The sequence below is a fragment of the Catharus ustulatus genome, chromosome 3, assembly GCF_009819885.2.
Source record: "Catharus ustulatus isolate bCatUst1 chromosome 3, bCatUst1.pri.v2, whole genome shotgun sequence".
Taxonomy (NCBI): domain Eukaryota; kingdom Metazoa; phylum Chordata; class Aves; order Passeriformes; family Turdidae; genus Catharus; species Catharus ustulatus.
This window is the reverse complement of record NC_046223.1, coordinates 38255659-38280724: the sequence shown is the minus strand read 5'-3', so window position 1 is coordinate 38280724 and position 25066 is coordinate 38255659. Positions and strand designations below refer to the sequence as shown.

The 25066-nt window shown below is 37.5% G+C and overlaps 1 protein-coding gene across 8 annotated transcripts in view; it reads right to left on the bottom strand.

Moving 5' to 3' along the window:
* LTBP1 (latent transforming growth factor beta binding protein 1) overlaps positions 1 to 25066 on the bottom strand; it is a 189190-nt gene that overhangs the window by 94921 nt on the left and 69203 nt on the right. For 7 of the 8 annotated variants that reach the window (XM_033055515.2, XM_033055517.2, XM_033055518.2 and 4 more), the window contains 2 exons: positions 12115 to 12339; positions 8626 to 8903 (listed from right to left, as the gene is read on the bottom strand). In XM_033055515.2, coding sequence (XP_032911406.1) covers positions 8626 to 8903; positions 12115 to 12339 — 503 coding nt within the window. The remainder of the gene's footprint in view (positions 1 to 8625; positions 8904 to 12114; positions 12340 to 25066) is intronic. The other variant, XM_033055519.2, reaches the window with a different exon arrangement.

The following is a 25066-nucleotide window of genomic DNA, read 5'->3' as shown; positions in this document are numbered from 1 at the left end:
AAAACAGTGGAGTATCTCAGCAAGTCCCAACTTTCAGATGCAGGCCCAGGTTTACCCTAGGTGAATGTATATCTTTCAGCTGTCTAGCACTCCTCCAGCTAAGGCACTGGTGGCATTAATACAAGGCTGACCATTCCTGATCAGTCAGAGTCCACTGAGTTCTGCTTCCATAAGCAACTCCCAGCCCAGTACTTCAGAAATACCATCAAGATGAGCAATTTGGGAATTCTGCACAACTTCCTCTGCCCTAGCAGCTCTGCTGTTTTCAAAACTGAAATAAGCTCTTCCAACTGCCCTTAGCTAGAGGATACACAGATTGTGCTGCTTATCCCAGAAGCTCAAAAAATCTTTCAGTTGGAGAGTACTCTACATAGTTACCCTAAAACCTTAGAGAGTTCATGTTACATCTTTACACAATGCTGCTTTTCTCAACCTGTATCCCAGGCAGGCATGTTCCAGGAAGGACCATTTTACTTAATAACTACAGCTACCAAGTTTTGCTTTACAGTTACAGATGTTCAACCCCTTTCCTAGAGCTTCTTCAACAACAGAGAAGCTGTTTGCTAAAGCTGTACACTGTGGCTGTTATCAAGAGCCAGCTAAAGCGTTCTGCACCCAGCTCTTCCTCCCACACTATATCTTGGTCTTACAATTCTCCTCTCTGTGAAAAGGAAAAAAAAAAGTGTGAGGAATCAAGGCTGGTGTTGCATCTCCCCTTATGATCTCAGAAATAGAGCATTTGGGCAGTGAGGCACATTACCTAATACCCAGTGTTTCTCTTCAAGGTCAAAACCTCAAGGACACATCCCAGGATCTCGTGTGTGTCAAGGCAAGATTACATCAACATGGGAGCCTGCCCCCCTGCCTTTTTTCCCCCCTTTTCCCCAAAATAGAAAAGGTGTCATCTAAGCTAAAGAAGAAGGAAAAAAAGAAAGGAGGGGAGAAGGAGGAAGATGAACTAAAGCCCGCTTATAGTTTAGGTGTGGTGCTAGAGCATTTGCACTCTACTGAAAATCATGATCTTTGTGGTCATAACTTTTTCAAATTTCCATATAAAAATCATGAGCAAAAATAAGGATGCCAAAGTCTGAGTCATCTGGCAACTGTGGTTTGCAGTCCTGTCAGTAAAAACTGGCAATGATTAAAGCTGCTGCTCCCACTGCCTCTACAGTGAATTAAAGCTTGAAGAATCAATGATAATTTGGTAAACATCCAGATCATTGAAGAAACTGGGCAACAAGGAAAAGCAACTCCCACATGGGGCTCCTATTGCCTTAAGATCTGTGTAGTTTTGGAGCTATGCATCACAAAACATGAGTGCTCTGCAAAGTCCTAACCCAAGCAGACACAGAGTTCTTCTGTGGTTACTAAACCCTGATTTCTCTGGTACATCTAGTAGCGCTTCAGATACTCTAAATACTCATGGCACTGCACAAACTGTTCCCCAGCCAGCTATGTTTTCTTAAGATGCTCCCTCCTTTCAGCAACCTTAAGCATATATGAACTGAAGCTCTATTTCCACAGGTCTCAAAAACTTTTATAGGCAATTCCTTTCCATTTCAAAAGTCTTAACCCACTTCCTACTACCAAGAAGAACTCATTAGTTCTTCAGACAGTCTTTTTCAGTCTCTGACTCACAAGTGACTGGAAAAGTCACTTGGAGGAATTCGTAACTATTTTTTAGTTTGTTTCACCATTCGACACAACTCCAACACATACTTAAGAGTCTAAAATAAGCAGGAAAGCTAAACACAGGCATGCTTGACTATACATGAAGATAATGCCATTCTTTAAGCTTAGGTTTACACTTTTCTATCCATCATCTACACATATTTTAAACTAATCTGGTCTGCATTCCTGAGGGCTCCTGGAAAAGAGTACAGATTTTCATGAATGATATCTCTGTCATAAACTTGATTTGGAAATAAGTCTTACTGGTTCAGAAGGCAAAGAAGTCATGAAGATTTGGTATAAAAGAGCTCAACTGTGCTGAAAGAGGCTCAGCAGTAGCAGCAGTATGATGCACACATGGTACTGCTATAAAAAAAGTTCTTCCTGGGTAAAGTGCTCAGAGACACTGAAAGTATTGTTTCAAATCCACATATTTTTCCTCATGCGTGCCTGGGCTCCTATGCCAATATTTTATATAACTGAAGGAAGTACTGAATATTCCCACTGGAAGACTGAAATTCTGGCTGACCCTGTGCTGGTGCACAAAAGCCACCCCAGCCACATCACCTCCTTGTTACTCTGTCCAGACTCCAGCCTCTGCCCCATCTCCACAGTCCTAGAGTGTTAAGCTGTGTACTGCCACCAGAGCTTCATGTAGCTTGCAATGGCAGGGAAAAGGAAGGATTATATCCTTGAAATTCATCTGCTAAGGCAGTAGAGGAAATTTATTCAGCTCCCTGCAAAGTGCAGTAGGGAGCCCAGTCTGGCAATTAATCTCAGGACAATGGCAGAGGATTCTGGCCACGGGAACACAAGGTTTCCTGGGACTCCCACTCCTGAGTGACCCATCTACAAACCCCTGTCACAAGCTGTTAGTTAAAACCACAATACAGGCATAAATAAAGGAGTGTCACATGATTAACTATGATTGAAATTGATAGGTGCTTCGCCTGAGCTAATAGCTAATGACTCTGGGATTTCACATACCACAATAGCAGAAGTGAATGGATACACTGTTTCACTTTCTGCAAACTATTCTGCAGGCACAGACCTTGGATTGTTGCTTTTTTTTTTTTTTTTTTTCTATAGGCACGACAAACAGAGCAAGAAATCTCAAACGTAATAAACTGTATGACTGAAACAATTAACAGACATAATTAACTAATTAACTTACTGACCAGCTGAATGACAGGTTGTTACAAATGGAGAGTGTTATCCCATGTAGCACTGGCTCACTAACAGGCATTGTCTCATAAGCAGAGGAGAGAAACTTAAATACTTCCAGACTTTCCAGAAGAACTGGTAAAGAATTTGTTTTGGCTTAAGCAGAACATTCTTCATAAGCAAGTAAAAATTATCCAGATTTCTTCTATTTGAGTAATTAAAACAATGTTTGGTGTTTTTGGTATCTGATACATCTTTAATCTTCTGATATTTCAGAGTATTGATCTTGCAAAGAAACTACTGCAAATGAAGCATTAATCCTGGAAATGAATCCACACCAATTTCTGACAGTCTATTTGTTTAAGAACTTCAGAAGCCAAACCATAAGCTTCAAGGAATTCCAGACAGTTATTTTATTTTATGAGATGGTATTTTTAAGACTATTCTAAAGAAAAGAGGTCTTAAGAGAAAAAGTACCAGTATGAAGCACAAAATTGTATCACTTCTCCCGCCTAAAGAAGATAAATAGCAAAGTTCAGTTCACATAGCTGTCAAAAAAAGGAAATACCTGAAATTTACCTCCACAGGAGAAGTTTTCTTAAATCTGAAGTATGACAGGGATGCTTATACAGTTGAATAATAACTTCAGCAGGCATATTGCTACTGTCATCACCTCCACACTACATACACTATGATCATACTGCATACAGTAGTATCAATATGTTAGGTTACGGACTATAAACATATTTTGGTTGATTCTGATTTCTAACTCAAAAACTTTGATGCATTTATTTAGATTTGCCCATCATGAAAACTTTATCAGTTATTTAAGCCCAGTTTTTCTCAAAACTGTATGTTAAATACACAATCAGGGTATGCCCATGTCAGAAGGAAGTAAACACTTCATGATCTGCAGTCAGAATCTTAACCATGATACAATGTTGATAATTTCTGACCTTTTCCAGCTGCCACCTATCCCTGGGCTTTATTTTGTATTCCATTAAGGCTGACAGCAGACAGAAATATGTTGCTCAAATGAAAACAAATGTTTCCTGTAAAAGACATTGCTGAAAGGAAGTATTAAATAAATTGTCTCCATAGAAATTTATCCCACTTAAGATGTTGGTTAACTAATATCTGGTGATCAGACATACTAAGCAGCATTTGAAACACATTTGGATGCTTATGTGAGAGTTTTGATTGCACTGAAAAATGGACAGACCTTACAACTTTCAAAAGTCTTTCCTAGTGTTCATCATTAATGTTATTTATCAAATAATTTAAATAATTAAAATCAATTAAAACCATTCATCTATCAAAATATGCTTCTCTTGTCTGCTATAGACACTATAGATGCCACATTGTGATTTTCTTTAATATGATTTTCCAAAGTATCACTGTAATCCAACAAGCTTCACTTCACAATACCAAAACAACTAATTCAGATATCCTTTTGAACAGAGTTGTAACAGGAATGGACCTTTTCTGCAACACCTTAGTCAACACTTCAAAGTGATCTTAAGGGGTGAAAAAAGTAGTGCTCAATTGTCTTTATATGGATTTTCACAGACAGTAGGGAAGTGCATTCCTTTCTAGATTTAAATGCAAAGAAATTATATGCAAAATCAACAGGACTCAAGAATACCAACATGGTCTTTACTAGGTACACGACTGATGCTGTAGAAGTATTTTGGGAGACAAGATATCTTGTGTCATAATAAAGGCATTTTTATAAGAATTAAAATTAATTTTTATTAGAATTAAAATCATCTGAAGAGGAGGAATTAAAGAAGAGAAACAAAATCTTCCTTATCTGCTTGCTTTTTAACTAGGACTTAGTAAATCAGTGGTCTAAGATGACCAACTCCTTGGATTTCAGAAATAAGAGACTACATGGCTGTAAAATATTTTGCAGGACACTACACCCAGCCTCCAGCTTTTGAAGGCATTATTATAGACTGCTCTCCAGAAATTTACTGCTCTCCATCTTAATTGGGATTTTTTGCCCTATTCCTTTTCCATTATGTCTGTTTCCCAGCTTCAAGTCTCTATTTCTTCTACATCATTTTCTATATAGCAATCGACAAGTTTAGGTAAAGTTTTGTTTCCTGTATCTTATGTCTGCAGCTTAACATGGTTTATGATATACCCTGCAAAAATCTTTGCGGTACTAGGAAAGAGTTTGATGAACCACAACTTTTGTGTGGGATGTATCACTGTCAGCTATCGTGTAACATGATAAGCTATCCTGGAGCAATCACCATCAACATCTCCCAGAGGAGAAATAATTGCTGAGTGTTCCACTCAGAGAAAAGAGAGGCAGCCAGGAAAAGTGAATGGACTTGAGAAGAAAACAGAACCATCCAAAATTCTATTTCATTCCTGAAATACCTTTTAAAAATTCAAATAATAATGCTACTTTTGTAGTTATCTTTCCACTTTTCTTCACAGTGCTAAGGACACTTCAGAAAACAATCACAATTAAACAACACATACATACATGTGTACATGTATTTACAAAAAATTATGTCTTTATTTATCTATTCTTATTAAACTAGGTAATTTCATTCTTATTGCCCCTCTCACTCTCGCTGTCCTTCTGAGCTGGTAGACTGACATCTTTCATTCACCTTTTGCTAGCTTTTTCTCATGGTTGCTGCCTTTGGTTACAGTCACTTATGATACTACAGATAGCCAAGGCAAGAGAAGATCTGAAAGAATTCCTATGTCATGAATGAAAAGTGACTGTAGGCCTGCCAATGTGACCAGATTCTTCAACTATCTGCGCCATAAGAACTGAACTTCAGTCCAAGGTGGCTCCAGTCTCTAACAGTATGCACTTGCTTGGAAATTCACTGCAGAAAATGCACTCTGTCTGTCCTGGAAATTTATTATCCTACTGTTTTTGAATGAGATACATTAAGGGAATTTAACTAAGGTGGGGCAAGGAAGAATGTGCTAGGAGATTAAAGATATTCCACAGATTATGAAAAAAACCCTCAGACCATTAAAACCAAAGGAGCTGAAACTGAAGAGCAGCTGAAATTCAAGGAAGATAAGGAGAGAACAAGGGATGGAGAGAAACACAGAATGGTAGAAGTTACACATGCAGATAAAACCACAAAAGAGATTCTGATACAGTTTTAATCCTGTGCTTTTAGTGTGGACCAAAAGTAAGTTCAGCAAAGCCCTAATCAACTTAGTTGTCTTGTCTACAAGAGGCCACACACAAATCCTTCCACCAACCTGCTTTAGAGACAGTAATCTCAGAATCCCTGGATATTTAATAAAGCACTTCTAAAGCCAAATACACAATCCACCCTGCAAAAAAATGTATAAACACTGATGACTGTTGAACTAAGTATGGGTATCAAAATTATCCAGCATCAACTCCAGAAAGGACTTGCAACACATTGCTACTAATAGTAGTATCTGAAAAAATAGAGACAACCCACAGATACAGCAAAGCAAACATGAAAGAAATGGAAAAGCTAATTCTTTTAGAGTACATCTATCAAGCAGTTGTCTTTCCCAGTTCAAGGCATATTTAACATAAAAATTAATAAGCATTGACTGGCTGCTGGAAAAATAATAACATTTCAGATTCAAATTTGAAAGGTGAATGAGTCACTAAGATCTGTATTTATAGAGATCTTAAATGAATACTCTACAAAATGCCATTCTACAACTCCAATTCTATATTGAACCATCACTGTAACACAATGCCTCTGAAATCCTTACTGTGCTCTTCTTCAAGATTGACACTGATCAATGAAATCTGTAAAAAATGAGAACATGCAGTGTTCTAAACTAGGAGGCACTACCCTTTCTTGAGACCACTGTAAAGACGTATTTTTCCAGGGGAATACTGAAAAAAAGTTATAAAAATAGTGACTTAGCATTTAGTTGGATTCCAAGTCAGACATGAAGGTAATGCAAGCTTATTTTTCCTTTTCTCCCCCTTTAAAAGGAGATAAAACAGCACCCACTGCCAAGTGTTAGACCAAGAAATTAATTTTGTATTCCTTTATATATGAGTACAAAGAGAAATATTAAAAAATAAACACCTATTAATTATCACACTTACTTCCAGATTTATAGGATTGCACATTATGATGCCATGCTTCTGAGATTGCTCATTTTTAGGAAATAGATTGAAATGGTTGTTTGACATAGGCCCTGTTTAGTTTTTTAATGTAAAATCCATGAACTTCCATTTGACTATGTGCTTTAACACTTGTTGAAAAAAAAAAGGCTTTATTATGCTTGAAAAAGACAAGCACAAAGAACTCATTAGTGTAAATTAACACTGTAAATCCCAAAGCAGTCATTTGACAATTAGTAAAGTCCAGCCTTTAATGTTCCATATGCAAACTTAACTCTGGTCTTCTAAATAAATGTTTGGTGTGTGGTGACATTTTACTCAACTTCTTCCATTGCATTTTTCAGAATTAATTACTTTTAAGCATCCTCATGTCAACTTGTTAGAGATGGCATGTGACTGAGAGTAAGAAACTTTGATTTCAAGTTCAACATTTTGCCCATGGCAAGGGGACTTCAGTACCTTAGGAACTGACAACTATGTCACCTTCACCCTGCTTCTGCTCCTGTCTGCTCCCCATTATTGTACTGATCCTTTCCAAACTCCTTTGCCCATCTGTGAGTAGGGGAGTGAGGTCTCTTCCCTCTTTTTTTTTTGGGGGGGGCGGGCGGGGAAGGCAAGGGTTGCACGCAGCTTAAGAGCCTTTAAAAAAATTCACTGACAGCTAGAAGAAACACTTGTAAAGGGCATTTTGCTCCAGTCCTGCATCTCAGGAATGATGGGTGATGTCCCTTTGAGGGGAAGGCATGCTCTGTGCCAGTGAAATCTTTGGATAATTTTGCTGCCAACATCTAACAAGCATTTGTGAAATATACTAGAAATATGTACAGTATTTGATGCTTGAAAATCTACTAACTTTGGGTGCATAATCACTGGAAACAACAAAAGCAAAGCAACTCTTGTGATAAAAATCACATCTCCAATGATAGAGTCATAAAGTATTTTTTATCCTGAAAAACAACATAGCTATTCTCTAACATTACCTTCCAAAAGGAGTGATTTTGCCTGAAACCTCACACCTCAGGCATGCATTCACCTTAAAGACTTTTGATCTGAAAAGCCAAATTTCAGAATGGTAATAACAATAAATAACAAGATTAAGCTGACTTCTTAACAATCTTTTCACATACCCTTATCATCTCTCTCTCTCTATATATATATATATTTAAATATATATGCAAATATAAAAACGTGTTGCCATTAAAATGCTTTCAAGATTAAAATAAGATGCACAATTTTGAACAGTCGTATAAAAAATGTGATGTAAACATACTTTTTTAAAGTGAACTAAGCTTTTAATGTTCTAGTGAACACTCAGTTGGCTTTCATCATTTTTCTACCCCATTCAATGTTCACATTTCAACAGATTCAAACCATTAGCCTAAAATACTGTAAAACATGTGAAGTTATTGAATAGGAATTTCCATGAGAAAAAGCTATGGATAAAATAATTGAAACCAAAATGTCAGCGACCCAAGTCCACAGAAAATAAAGACATTAGCTTGAAGGAGAAAGAGGTTCAGAAAAATATTACTTCATAAAAATGTTACATTCTCAAAATATTTTTTTTCTTCAGAAAAGAATGTCAAATGTGTCCTTTCCCTCCAATTGTTGGATTTTCTTTTATATTCCTTTATAACAGAGTTTTAAAACTACCTTTCTCAGAAGCCTTAGCAAACATTTCTTACCTGTGTCCCAACAGTCTCCTGAAAGCAGCGCCCAAGCTGAGTTTTAACTGAAACAGGAAACATATGAGGAATGGGTTGTTGATTTGTGTAAGTTGTATGTCCTTTCTGGGTCTTCTGATATGGAAGACCTTGGTAAGAGACCTGTGGATGTACTGGCTGAGGTACTTTCGCTTTTTGTCCTGTTGATGTGCTGTCAATCCTTGACACTTGATGGATCTGAACTGAGGCTTCAGGGGGATGTTTCACATGGATATTCACTATGTTAGGAGGGAACTTCACTAAAATAATTGAAGGAAAAACACATAAGAGAAATTGGCAATAAAATATGAAAAAGATTTCTGAGGCACCTCTAAGACATTTCTTTCTTTGTACATCAGAATTTTTACAGAGCGCCTTGAAGTGACTGAACTATAAATGAAGGCCAAATTTAGGGGTTAGAGGGAAGGCTTAAAGAACACAGAGTCTCATTAACAAAGGAAGAAAATAAAAAAAATCTTCATGAAGGAAAGAACAACATTATAGGATTGTAAAGACGGCTAGATAAACATGGATGTCCAAATTGGCTGGTATGGCTTTAATATTTGTGGTCATACTGTGTAATAAGAATCCCATTCAAAGTTCCAGAATTCATACTCTACTAGGTTATTTTTGGATATATAGTAAGCTTTATTTTCTTTTTCAGATCCATCATCTTTCTCTGGAACACAGAATAAGCTTCAGATTTCATCCCTTCACCTTTATATACCTGCCAAGTCCCAAGTTCGCCCCTGCAAGAGTTGCCAGCAGCTCAACCATCTAAAATCACCACTCCCTTTGTTGAACTTTCAATTCAGGGTTTGGCAGATAAAGGGAGAGGAAATGATTTTCAGACACTTCCGTTTTTAAATATGGTTGTAGTTTTACATCTGGGTATGTAGACTGAGACCCTCCAGTCAATGCAATCTGCACAGAACTGCTTGTGACCCTTAAGCCTCTCTTCACTGGAACACAAAATGCCCTTTAAAGTAAATCAAATTATTATTGGGCTGGGCAGGGAGGAGAGGTGTGTAACAAGCTGTGCAGTTTGTAAGCTGCGTAACTAAGTCAGCATTGCCTATGTCTGGCTGGGCCTCTCTTGTCAGCGAGTACTGCACAGGCTACTTGAGGTCAGACAATCCATCAGAGCATCCCTTCCAAACATCAACAACCAAAAAATACCATTTGACACAGCTTTATAATGCACATTGGATTGTTGAGTCTTCTGGATTATCTCCTTGTCTCCTGAAGTTTGAACTGTCCTTTGGAACTTGATTAGGTATTTTCAGCTTCACTCCTCAGGAGGCATAATTCATTTATTGGAGCTACTTTAAAACCATAATATTTTGGAGAAAGTGCTTTTGGTTTTTGACATTTTTTTTCTTTCTCTAGGCACATTATCAGTATTAATTGGTCTCACAAAGAAATAGACTTATTTTTACACTCACTGCATTGCTTCATTTATGAAAATTGTCAACATACTCAGACAGAAACATCAGGAATAGGATGGCAGAAAGTCAGCAAAATACGGTTGCAGGGTAAAGATCTTGCCTGTAGCTGAAAACAGCCCACAAGCAAAATGCATGCTACATGAGGTCTGCTAGAGGCAAACCCACAGGTGAAAGCTTCAGTGTTACAAGCAGAAGCAGTGAGGTCCTTTTCAGGTTGTTAGACTGGGTTTGGAGGGCAAGACAAGACAGCCTAGCCTGTCTGTAAAAAGAAAAAACTCATCCCAACATTTTTATGTATGAAGAGGGATCTCTTCAAATAGTTTCTCTAGCTGCTAAATCTAAAAAAATATTAGTCCTCAAAAGAAATCACTGAATTTCTGTGCTTTAGTGTCTCAATCCAACCAGAGATTTTCAGATGCTGAAAACATCAAATTTAGCCTGGGTTCTCCCATGTAGAATTATTATCACAATCCTCTCCAGGTCTTGGATCACTGCCTAGATGTGCTCATTTTTGTTTCTGCCAGCCATTTCAGGACGAATTGTTTTATTCTTTCCTTTAAAGAAATGAAATATTCTTCTCTCAACAATCCAACACCCTCATTTGGACACGTAAAGAGAAGAAAAGGCATTGTGACTGCTAATGATTCCTATGAGGATTTGAAGGTCAGGAAAAAAATATTTAAGAGGTCAGACTCTTTAGCAATGAGAAACCTATTGTGCATTTTAGGAGAGAATCTGAAGAATAACTGTCTTAAAAATTTAGGGGTTGTGGTCCACTGTATTGTCTAAAATTATTTCATCTGGAATTACATAGGCAGAGGAATAAATTGATGCTCTGCTAAATGTTTAGGTAATTATATTCTCTTCTTTGGATAGAGGAGATACTCAAAAGTACTAATTAAACATTGCATTTCCAGGATACTGTCAACAGTTCCTTCACAGATATGTCCCTTTCTGAATAGAGAATTACTACCTTAGATTATATTTATAACAAATAACTTTTAGCAAAGTTATTCAGAAATTATTTGCCAGTAACTGAGTCTCCTCACATCTGTCCCTGTATATTTTCTTTTTATTCAGAGATACCAACCTTGGAGAGGTAATTTTAAAATTACCCTTGACCAAAAATCAATCTGGCAATTAAACAAGCAAAAAAAATTCACATTAGGTCTTATGTTGAGAATGTTGCAGGGGTCACTTTATATGGAGAAGATCTCACCCAGATAAAATCCTACCTAGACCCATAGGACATGTAAGAAATAAATTCAACTCTTCTCTTCAAAGTCATTAGAATTTTTCACTTCACAACAAAAGTATTAGAGCAAAGAGTAATCTGAAGCTGAATGAACTTTCTTTGACTGGGAAGATTTGATTAACATCACAGGTTTCCTTTTTTCTAATCCTCTATCTTCTTCACAGCATTAGCAGTAGGAAAACCTGACTTTTTTCTTAAATGATATTGTTATTTGACCTGGAAGGAATGTCCTATTTAAGTGAATCATATAATGGCCTATCTACACTAAAAAGTTCACCACAAAATTAACTTATAAGACTCTACCAAATTATGTAAGACAAACATGGTTTGAATTTTTAGTTTTACATTAGATTTCAAATTTTTTATGTTGAAAAGCACAGTCTCTTTCCTCCACTAGTAACCACTTGCAACTCTCTGTCTACATACACTGCAATTTATGGACTCTGTTCAATCATAATCATTGTCTTTTTGAACAGGTCTACACTTCTAGAAGAAACCCTCTGCATTATCCCTTAACTCTGCAATTTGCATTAAATTATACCATAAAGTAAAGTAAATTTACCTACAAACTCTTTTCAATGACATTGATATTTCTTATTATTTCAGTCTTTGAGCAAAATATGTTCCAGACATTCTGGTGAGCTCACGATTCAAATTGTGGTGTCAATATTTGATATACGTAGATGTATCACTACTGTTACTGGTTGAATATCCAAAATAATTTGTTAAGAACAACATCTTAAAAATATCTATTAAGAAAGAAGTTACCTTTTACACCTTGCTGTCCAGACATTGTCAGTGGTAAAGTATGAGTAGAGTGGATAACTTGTGATCCTACAGCCTTGTTCACCTGTTGCGGGTGATGGTAGAGTTTTTGAGAACTGGCAGTCTGCACAGGAATCTGACAAAGTTTACCAGTGTAATTAGGAGGGCACTGGCATTTATCTCTAGAACTACACTGGCCTCCATTCATGCATGGTAGGTGGCAAATAACTGAAAGGAAAACAGAAATAAAAATTTTGTTAATGACTTTAGCTTTATTATTATCATCTGGCCACATATCACACACAAGTTGAAGAGGGAAGGAAAAGGGCTGGAGAGCTTTGTTCTCCATTCAGACATCTGAGGAATGACTATCCACCTGACATACACTTCTAACTGCCTTGTGGCAGAACCACTTCCCTTCCCCTCCTTACGATCTTTGACCTCTGACTCGTTTGCATCTTCTCTCCATGATGAACACAAAAAGCAATTCTTCCCTTGGATATCCCAGCTACATTATTCCATGATGCTTTTAAGCAAGACACTGAACTACTATCATGTCTGGCTACATGTCTTATTCACACTTTGGTACAGACACTCTTATTTGTCAGCCTCCAGTTTCTGAAAATCCTGGACTACTCACCCTTTCCTGGAAGTCTGCAAATACAAGTCTGCGAGAATAGAAAGTAATGGGGACAAATTTTCCATTCTGACTTTAAGCCATGGCTGTTCTCGAGAAAACTATTTCTTGCAGAGGATCTAGACTTTTGCTTAGCATTTATTTCTCAGATAAAATAAGCTAATTTGTAGTCACCCATGAAGATCATAAAAATATTAAGAGATTTTATTGAAATTTTACAAACTCCAAAGCATTTAAACCTTGCAACTCCAATATAAAGACACGGGTAATTATTTCTGTCCTAGCCAGCACTTGCACATTTACAGCAATATAAATTATCATATGAAACATGAAAAATGTCAACATCAAACAAAAAATACTTCACATCTCAGAGATACTTGCAGTAATAGGCATGGTTCAGCACTTTCTAAAAATAAAATGTGGGACTCTAAAATCAATCACAATGTAAATGAGCTGTCAGAATTTTCAAGAACTAAATTATGTGAAAACAACAAGAAAAATACCGTAAGTTCTTTTCAAGACAAACAAAGGCCATTTTTTGTCAGGAATCCAATAGTATTTGAGAAATGGAGTTCAGTATCCATTTGTCAGATTTAAGATAAGATTCTTACTTAAAAAAATAAGAACCTTTACAGTAATCATGGCATTTTGCTGGATCGGTATTGCTTGGTCTGTAATGAATTACAATAAAAATGACAAACTGTAGATAATCCAAGGTACAGTAATTTCACGATTACAAGCCGCACTGAGTATAAGCCGCACTTCCGGGTGCCAGCAACTTTTCGTTCTTTGTCCATATATAAGCCGCACCTGATTATAAGCTGCATGTTACAATACAGAGTGTGATAAAAGGTATCTATTCTATCACCATCTGTTGAGGGTGGGGACAGTGATCCTTATCTCAATGGCAGATAATCTGCTAATGGGTCATCCATTGAAACCAGGCGGGGCATTGTTCTTTATCTTTTCACAATCCATCCTTCCTCCAGGGCGTCATTTTCTGCTAATGGCCATTGAGTCCCACTGTGGGACTGATAAAATTACTGCATCCCATTGGAAGTTCTTCCAGCCAGGGGGAAGAGCCTAATATTTCTTACCAAGATAAAAACAGAGGTTTGGGACACTAAGGTTGCCCGTTTCTCCACCGGACTCCAGAGGAAAACCGGATTTCTCCACATCACCACTGGACCTCTGGAGGGAAACTTCACCTTGTACAGGAGCACTGCTCCAACTGAATCACATCTGTCACTGCAGGAGGATGCAGCCACCATTTAATGGGACTGCTACCAACACCCTGCCTGACGGGGTGTCAGGTTGTACTCTGACTGTGTCAGGGTTTGGAGTTTGTTTCTTTGTAGTACTGTATTTCTATTTTAATTTCCCTAGAAAAGAACTGTTATTCCTAATTCCCATATTTTTGCCTGAAAGTCCCTTGATTTCAAAATTATAATAATTTGGAGGGAGGGGGTTTACATTCTCCATTTCAAAGAGAAGCTCCTGCCTTTCTCAGCAGACACCTGTCCTCCAAATTAAAACAGCAACTTTTTGTTCTTTGTCCGTATATAAGCTGCACCTGATTATAAGCCGCACTTTGGGTTCGGACCTTTGGGTTCGGACCAAAATTTTAGTCAAAATGGTGCGGCTTATAATCATGAAATTACTGTAATTAAGAACCCCCGTGCTCATTATTCCAACTGCTGCGACCTGTGGACAACCAGAGGCTATTATATTATGAGTACCATAGAAGGCCAGGTTGGAAAAGGAACCTGTGTGTTGTGTGCTGCAAGAAGACAAAGTAAAACACTCAGCAGCCCAAGGAGCTCTAACCCAGCTGTGCAATTCCCTTGGCCCTGGAAACACACTCAAGAAGCAGCACACTCAACCCAACACATCACAGAGCACCCTGACACTGCCTGGATGGGGTCTGGAATGCCAATGGTTGATTGTGGGAAAGGTCCATGCACAATGCAAACTGCCAGAATTGGTTTTCCACCGTGCTCTGCTAAAGCATATTTTATATTTTTCTTGTCTTCTATTTACATTTAGCATAAACTGACTGAATGTACTTCAAGCTGTAGCATTGTGCTAATGGTCCTAGTCAACCTTGGAAGGCAACCCACAACAGCACAAGCCTTACTTTTTTGGGTCCCAACCCTTGTTGAGACTTCATCTGAATGAATAAAAGACATCCTTACAGAACTGCTGTTATTTTGGGACAAAATGAAGGGGTGTTGACCACAGCAGTAACTAAAGTGTGGCAGAGACCTCCCCCTCTCTGGTACCATTTCCTCCTGAGCAGCCACAAACAAGCAGTTGCACTGTAATAGAGACAACATGGCAAAGAATTGTAGTGCTTTTAAAGATGTGCCTTAACAAGGTTGAACACCAAGATGGTTTTCTTGTGAAGTAAAATTTCACACAATGAAACAGTGTGAAGTAGCTTTAAGGAGGGAGCACTTCGGTGTTTGAAACAAGTATAGTGAAACAAAAATAGTATTACTGTGGAATTCCTTGAGTACAAGAGGTCTACCCTGGAGATTTTCTTCCCCCTCTCTCCAGGGTCGAGGTAACAAGGTAACATGCAAAATCCACCTTTTGTACATCCTTTCAAATATATCCAGAATTTCCACCCAAACAAATTAATTTCCTCTGTGCTACTGCTGCTATAAAGCAATTGACACCCAGAAGGCCAAGTTACATGGGCATCTCTGTACCACCAGGCACTGTTCATATGTTCCTCTCCTGCAGGAATCTGATAATGAATGAATAGGCACATAAAAAGCTTTATTTTTGAGCAAAAGTTTTGTGCTAAAAATACTGGGAAGGAAGATACCAGCAGAAAAGAGTCGGTTCATGCCCTTTCTTATAACTGTTTGCTTTGGATACCCACCCAAATAATTTGTGCAAATAAGTATAAACAGATGACACGAAAAGGTCTAGTATGAGATGAAAAATAATATTTAATGCCTCAGCAATTAAACATAACAGAAAATAAAAATTCCAAGCTTCCCACATTATTGTGTGGTGCAAATCACTCAATTAACTGATACTGATTTACATCTCTGGCCTAATGTATGAGGAAGGAAGTTTAAGTGAGAATACATGAAATCTATTCTGAGAATATAAAGTTCTGTAATAAAAATTCTAAATTCTGAAATATACAAGTTCAAATCAGCCACGCAAAAACAAACAGGATGTAATCTCCAGGCTGAACTGCAAACTTGACAATCTCAAAAAGCAAATACTATGAGAACTGGGAAAAAAAACAGCCTCAAAACAAAAGACCAAATAAAAAAATAAAGAAGAAATCCACACCACATTGAAATAAAATTTCTGATTATTTTAAATAGGTGTAAGCAGTCCACACTCTTGTTGCATTATTTCCTGAGGTAGTTTATGGCCAGAAGGAGCTGCATTTGATTATGACACTGGTGCTGGAAATCACAGGCACACAACTTCACCAGAACTAGAATTACACACAGACCATTTGAGAAAAGTGAGCTAGAGGAGCATAAGACTTCAAACAGACAGAGGAGGGAACCACTGCTTTTCCTTTACAAGGCTCTGGGAATCTCTGTTTAACAAAGCCCCAGGGAAAGAACCACTTGAGATAGAAACAGGACATAAAGTCAAGGTATGTTTCAACAGCTCCACCTCTCCTGTAAGTTTTTTGCTTTGTTTTGTCTTGTCATTGATGCTAAAGGACCTAAACAGAATGGCAGAATACTGACAGAGGAATAGGGGACATTCCTGACAAAAACCAGACCCATGGTTTTTGGGAGAGACCATTTGAAGATACTGGGTTTGATCATAAGCTCTCAGTTGGCATTCAGAAAAAGGGTATACTGAAGTCTGATTACCACTGGGCTGTTATCATTTCCTCTGAAAAGAAAAAGATAGAAGAAATAAAAAGTATCCACTATGGAGTGAAATCCTCTAGCTCAGACCCTGATAAAAAATGTGAAGATAGGTCTGCATAAGATGAGAAGAAAATTCAGTTCACATGTTGGTATTTTACAAACAAAGCAAAGGAAGTATTAATGGATGTAGGAAAGGCAACAATTTCCTCACTTGGGTCTGCTGTAAGCTAAATCTCTCAATGGTCTCTTAAGGAACAGCCAATATATGACTGAATAAGCTTAATTATTTTTTACTAAAAATGACCACACATCCTTTAGAAATGTGGAGACAGGTTTAAGAAAATACAAACATTTAAGCATTCTTCCCATCCTTGGGCATTTCATTGGCAATAGCAAGATTTGATTCTTCTGGCATGCAAAAGTCTTAACTCTTTCCAGTCTGGCACAGCTTGCTGGATATCACTGTTTGAAATGAGCCACGCAGAGAAGGTGCGTCAAGATGCCCTCACAGGAAGTCTCTGAATGGCTCAATGCATAGAAAAAGAACATTTGCAAGATGAACTCCAATAGAGCTGCCACAGCTATGGGTTGGAAACACTAGTACAGGGCATGAAATCATCAACAAAGCAGCTAGGAAACCACTGATAAATACAGTTTGTTCATGTAATTACATAATCTAATTTGTTTTCGATACTCAAATAGCCTCACATAGCTCCAAATAAACTAATTTAATCAAGTCCAAATGTTTTCATTTAATCAAAACAATGTGTAACAAAACAAATTCCAAGCACCTAAAGCCTCCTAATCCTTAGAAAATAGTCCATGCTTACCCAAACAAGCCCGTAGGATGGAAGGAAACTCCCTTCCTGTAACCAGTGTTAGAGAAAATGAAGATGGGTTTTGAAATGTTCCTCATCAGACTCTCCAAATTCCTTTTCTTTTACACCTCAGGGAACATATGAGTTTCCCTCACCACTCTTTGCCTTTTCTACTTACATGCTATCAACAATTCAAGCATAAGCACTATTCAGTCACACCAATAGGTTTGCCAAGGAAAACCTTGAACTGCTCATTTAGATTACAGTATTTCCACTGGATGCATCACAAAGAGCAGATTAATTTTGTCTCTGAGTACTACAGTTATCCAGCATTACTACATGCCCCCCAGCTGTTTGGGCATCTTTCATCCACCCTGTTGCTAAGCACACAGAAAGCACAGGGACCTACTGAACATGAATTGTCAAAATACCATATGCAACATTCTTACAGTGCTCTAAAACACCACAAGTTTTAGGTAGAAGTTGAAACCCAGAGGTGCTACATATGGATCTGCGCAATTGCTCTAAACTTATCTCTACTTTCTAATTCCAGAAACTCTTACAGTAAGTCACAAAAGCCACAGAGGCATGAACTACAGTAGTAATGCTATCTCTCTGGTTTAGACTCTTCCCTATCTTTTTTCTTAACTTGTGGTACTTCAACTTTTTAACAAATTCATCCTAAACTCTTTTCTCTTCAGATTTCTGGTTGCAATTCAGAGGAATTATGTAAAGAAGTTGCAAGTTAAAAAGTAAATAAATTATTAGCAACATTCAGATAATCTTGATATCACAAATTCGTGCTTTGGGACACAAAGGGAGAAAAGAAAATCTTTAAGTGGCCTTTAAAGTATAATACCACTCTATTCACCTCTGAATTTATCCTAATGTCCGTATTTTAACAACTTTTAATATAAACATTACATTGCAACAACAAAAAGCAATTTTAAGAAGTAGATCTGATAGCAACATCTCCAGCACCTGATGTAAGAATGATTTTTTCCTACTTTGAAAACACTGAAACACCTCTGTAACACCAGTGAAAACAGTGATGTTGCGCTCCTGTGACTGGCCCAGTTGCATCGACATGATACTGAAGGCACTTGAGATGTTCGTCCTGAAAAGAGGTGAAATCTGCAACACTGCAGGTAAAGATTTAAAACAGGAACCAAGTTCAAACCTCATTGTATGATAAAAAAATATGCAGCCACTAAAATGGGCTCTCAGCTATTGCAATAAGCATGGTTACTGACTTAATTAGAATTTGCCTTATATTTTTAAACTATTATTATCAAGGTATCTTTAAAAAAAGTAATGCACCCCCACTGGGGAATGGGATCATAAATACTGCTAGTTAACCAGATATGCAAACCAAATTACTGCCAAAATAAGCAAATTTTGTGGTGTTATCTGGATCATGCATGTTTTTTGGAGCTAATGGAGGCTACACTGTCAACTATGGAACATCCTGATACTGAAATTTGGGGAGCAAGTTCAGATCATAAAGGACAAGGTTGCAACCTGCATATGGAGAAATATACATTTTTGAGTGAGCATCATGATCAGCAAGAAATCCAGAATGAACACTACATAGTTTCACTGTACTACTCATCTGTCTTCCTCAGCTTTAAACCCACTACTTTAAAACAGCTCAGGAAGAAAAGTTGGATGCTGACAACTTGAAAATATGTACACAAAGCCAATCAAGAGACATCCAATATGTCCCCTGGTATTTCATTCATCTCTCATTGTGGGTCCCAATGAGCTGGGAGTCTCTTTGGCCCTGAATAACATCTTTTCAAACTCATGTGATAAGCCAACTGTCCTCAGACATGTCAAATGCAACAGACTGGTTGTGTAGGCGCCTGACATAATCACCATCTGATCAACAGCTACCAATAAAACTCTTACTGTCTAGAAAGAACAGGATGGACAAAAAATAGTCTTAGAATACTCAAATACTATCAGAAAAATACAATGCATGCTGTGGCACGGAAAATAGCCTAAAGCTGTGCTTACTCAATGTAGAAAAGGTGTAGCAAAAATTATAGTAGTTGCAAAATGACTGACAGGAGGATTCTTACTAACAGGCATGATGCTTAGTCAATCTTTTCTAACTCTGCTTTGAATGTTCTCAATACCTGAGATGATTCAGACACTATTTTGGGAGGCAAGAAGACAGACTGCTAAAGAGTCATCTGAGTCACTCCTACACTGATCATAGGTGGTGAATTTCTCGACTTTATTAGACATCACCCTGATATACTGACTATATCACAACAGTTAGGCTCAGACTCAGCACACTAAGAAAAACAAAACCCCACCAGTTACTGTTTATCAGGAATTAGTGCCTTACAAATGGCCAGGGTCAGAATTTTGATGATGATGCTAAGATATACAAAAAAGCTGCTCCAGACATTTCTTTGGATTTCTAGTGTATTGATATTTATTTTCCTCAGAAATAAAATAATCAGGAAAAGCTGGCATTGGAAGGGTAACAAATTAACACCCTTGCTTAAAACAAGTGTGCTGCAGTATAAAAATGTTATAGGTATCAATTTAAGCAGTCCTGAATAACTTCTCAGTTGCCATCATCAAAGTAGGAATACTGACATCAAGGTGCACAGTGTCGGATGAAAACTACCCTTCCTATAGTCCCAGGGTTTTAAAGACTTTTCCTTCTGTATAGTGTTCTGTGTGCCTAAGCATGTGCAATGCTAACAAGGATCGATAACAACAAACAGCAAGCATCTTTATTGCTCCAGGATCCTTCCAGACTATACTCTTCCCTTCAGGTGCCAGCTGAACAGCCCTACTCACATTTAAGGGCAACAGGATTAATGAATAACATGACGATAATGACACTAGACTGTTATTGCTCATGCACTGTTACAATCTGAAGAAGTCAGTGAACTGATCCTCTGCTCTGACCCCTATTGTCCAATTAGGCTATTTCCAAGAAACACATGGAGTAACAGCCAGTAGCATAAGGCAGAGAAAAGAGCTCCTCCTGGACATCCACCTACTCGATTACCATCAGACAAAAAGCAACAAATTCTGAGAAACACTGGGCATGCTTCTGTTATGCAAAGGCTCTGAAGTAGTAAAGCTGACACTGGCCAGGGACATCAGCACCCTTACAATTTCTGGCAACTGAATAATAGATATGATGTGCTGGCTTCAGCTGGGGTACAGCTAATTTTCTTCACCGTGGCTGGTATGGGGTTGTGTTTTAGGTTTGTGCTGACCACAGTGTTGATAATGTAGAAATGTTGTTATTGCTGAGCAGAGCTTACACAGAGCCAAGGTCTTTTCTTTGTGCACTTCCAAGCTGGCAAAGAGGCTGGGGATACACAGGAAATTGAGAGGAGACACAGCCAGGACTGGTGAACCCAAATGACCAAAGGGATATTCTGGACTGTATGACATCATGCTCAGTATAAAAAGCTGGGAGGAAGGAGGAAGGGAGGGACAATCAGAATGATGGTATTTGTCTTCCCAAGTCAGTGTTATGTGGCCCTGCTCTCTTAGGAATGGCTGAACACCCGTCTGCCTATGGCAAGCAGTGAATTAATTCCTAGTTTTACTTTGCTTACATGCATGGCTTTCTGCTTTCTCGATGAAAGCTCTTTATCTCAATCCAAGAGTTTTCCAGCTTTTACCCTCCCAATTCTCTCCCCAGTCCTGCTGATGAGGGAGTGAGTGACTGAATGGTAATGGGTTGCTAGCTGGGGTTAAACCACAACACTTGAGATTCATTCCCATTTAACCTTTTGTGCCTTCTTGAGCCACACATGTAAGGGGGATGTTATCCGAGGTTTCCTGGTCTGTCAGTGAAGACAGGCTGGCCCAGCAGGCCAGTAAGGACATCCACAGGCCACACGGGTGCATCTCATCACCCACTCACAACCAGGCTCTTCGCTGAGGCATCTTGGTATGGTTTGGTGAGGCAGATGAACCCCCAAACTTAGATCCAAATGGTCTATTAAACACTAATCTAGTGCATCCCACTGTACCACAAGACATCCTCCAATAACAAAATTATGTTTAAAATAGAAAAAGAAAAGCCACAGAAACAGCTGTCACTACAAAAATTTCCAAACATCACAAGACTGGTCTTTGATTACTGTAGCATTACCACAGTGCTCACTTTGGTGTAAAAACATCTACAAGCAGAGTAAAATAAGAACAGACTCTTTAAAGTGGATATTCATTAGCATACAAATAACAGCTCATAATGCAGGCATTCATGAAAGAGTTTAAAAACATGAAAAACATAGGCTATGATTTTCTGGCACTGACTCCATCACAAGAAATTGGAAAGTTTTCTAGGGAGTTGACCTTGCGGCAATGACACAATGTGAGAATGGGATGGCTATTGTTCAGAGTTTGAGTAATAAATTAGGTCATAGGAGACCAGTGAAAAGCTAGAGACTCAAATCCTGCCTTTTTGAGAGAGGAAAGAAGAGTCCCTGCTAGTGAATAGGAAGGATAAAGGTTACTCTGCAAAGAATATACAGTTGGAAGTTCATTAAAAACCACCCAACTTCACCACTTCTTGTGGTGCTTATGACCATAATAGATGTAACAATTGCTGCACAAGCTGTGTAAACCTAAAATTAATGCTCTGCCTGGTCATGTCCAGTTCCAAGCCACTTAACCATGAGCCAAATTCTCCTGAGCTGTGTACACCCTCATTGAGAGGGTGTTGTACCCAATGTACATGTTGTACCCAACCCTGTGCGTTGAAATGTGTACAAGTGTGAAAAAATCCCTTTTCCTCCTTGTCACAACAGGCTTTCTGTGTACCTCTAGTTAGACACAAGATGCTCTAGCTACTACTTTGATAGCATCTAACATAACAGACTGAATTTAATATATTCAAACAGTAAATAAGAGAGATGCAATGGACATATTAAGTGCAGAAAAGCAGTATTACAGCTTATGTCATGATGCTAGTCTCCCCTGTTTACCTACACCAGCAGTTTCCAAAGCAGGGTGTGCCCATCCCACATTGTGCCAGAAAATGCACTGGGATGCAGGAAACAACTATGTTTTGTACATTTATAAATAAAATTAATTTTCCAAAGAGTTCACTTCGTCTTTTTCTCATCTATATTTATTTTCTATTTTGTCTATGGTTTATAATGGACAAATAGATTATATATATTGAAGTAGGTGTATATAATTTATAAATGTATACATATAGGAGAGAGTGTTCAAAATATTTTACTGATAGAAATGTGCAATTCAAAAAGTTTGAAGACCATTGACCTATACATTCAATGGACAGAGGTAGTCTCTCTCAGGAAGAAGTCAAAGAACTAATTTCTAAATTATGATAAGAACAGTTGCTGAAAGTTTGCCTGAACTTGAAATATCTGAGTAATATCAAATACAAAAATTTGATTTAATAGTTCATGTTAGCATCTTTAAATTAAAATACAACCAAAATAAGAAATTAAAAATCATTTGGATGAATAAAACATAGATGAGAAATACTCTGGGTGCTTAAAACTCAGTCCTCTTCCAATCAGAAAATAGCCAATTTTCCTTCTATTCATTGACTAGCATCCCTCAAGACTTCACAAGAGATTAGTGGGGAAAAAAAGAGTTTATAGCTCTTATAGACTTCAATTCATATTCATAAATCCCTAGTTGAAAGTTCATGGTCTACCCTTTTAAATAGGTTTTTTATGGATATATAGAAAAGTCTCTGAATTTAAGTGTGTACATAATGAAGATAAAGTTCACATTCTAAAAGACAAATCCAGGAATCCCAGTGCCTCTAAAAATAGAACTCTCAATTACAGTGATACCCAAACTTAATAGCTAATTATAGGTGGAATGGCTAGACGAACACTATACAGACTACACAGACACAGAGAGGAGAATTATCTGGGGCAGAATAAAAAAAACAGAACAAGCAGTAGAAAGGCTGAATGGGAAAGACTGTGATCAACAGAACAGTGATGGCTGCTTGTTTCCTTCTGACTGTGCTAAGCCCAGAAGGACACATTAAATACAAACCCATTTGCTAAGAAATCTATTAATGATAAGTGCCACATTTTAACATGTAGAGAAAATTTTCAGACTCTTTCTTCTGTACTTGCATAACTTAGAAGCAATTTGTTTTTGAAGCCAAAGTTAGCATATACTTGATCTTCAGTGAGGTATGTGCAAAGACATTTAGTTTAGCAATAACAGTCATAGCTGTACAAGGTAGTGTGTTTATATGAATATGTAACAATTTAATCATTCAAATAAATGCACTCTTAGTTCTCTTTTTAAGTATTTCAAGTCAGATCTACATAAAGTAATCTTTATAAATTAAAACCATGTACAGTAAAATGAAACATTATGCATTCTAGCTTTGTATTCTGTTTTGCTTTAACTTTGAGAGAAACATACTCCACGTGTTTTTGAATGGCTGCAGGTGTGGACTTTGTACCATTTCCATTTGTGGTTTTTCATACGACTGCACATCCAAAACTGCTCTCTGTAACAGACAGTTTGGGGAGTGCTTTGAGAGCAGATGGACTTTTGCTTCATGGTGATGGTCTGAAGTCTATAGGGTGAACAAAGGAGTGGAAACAAGTTGCTAACAGACTTGTATGAGTTCAACCTTATTAAGATCATCTGAATGAACAATCTTTTTTCTATAAAATAGCACCTGGCCTCCACTGGAATCTGAGGTAAAGATGTTAATTTTGAACAATTATTAAGATTATGAATAAAAGGCTCACAGATGCTGCAAGTTCTGTGGCAGAAACCAGAACTATTTGTTGATGACAAGTTCTGATAAATACATGGGGTAAAGAAATAATTCTTTCTGAACAGATGTGGATATCAAAACCAACAAAACTGTTAAAATACAATTTTTCTTTGTAGTTTGAGCACTGGAGGGCCATAACTGAAAATGTATTAAAACCCTGAGCTTTGCTCAGCCTATAGAATGGTACACTTACATTACAGAATGGAATTGTAGTGCACTAGTATTTCAGATTAGAAAACCCTATACTATACTACCTGAACTGTAAGTAAAATAATTCATTCTGCTGTCAGCTCAGATTTATTTATAGAACAAAGGGAGACTGGAAAAAAGAAATATCTTTTGAAGTGAAGATCATAATAGGTTCCTCCCAAATAATTTTACATTGGCTCTTCAGACTAGGAAATACCTGTTTCCTAGTATCTTCCATAAGGCATATAATAATTTATAATAATAGTCCTGCTGTTATTTGTCATTATTTTAGCTATTCAATTCACTATCTGAGGAAAAATACTTAGCCTTCATTTTGCTACAGTTACTACAATCTTGCTGCATGAATATTTCTAGCACAGTCATCATTTGTACAAATTAAATTTCAGATTACCAGATAAAGCAGTGGAAAAATCCTAATGTCCTTTTCTTATTTTTTTTTCCTGAGATGCATACACTGATAGACCGACCAACTTTTTTGACTACTGCTGAATACAGTTTAAAAAGTTATTCTTTTAGCCAAGTTGCCCAAGAATTCTGGAATTTTCATGTGCCTATTAAAGGAAATAATATTTCAACTGGCAGTAGAAAAAGCATAAGCCAATAAAGCCTGACAAAACACAAACTATAATTACTGCAAGAACAGTAGAAACAAAGT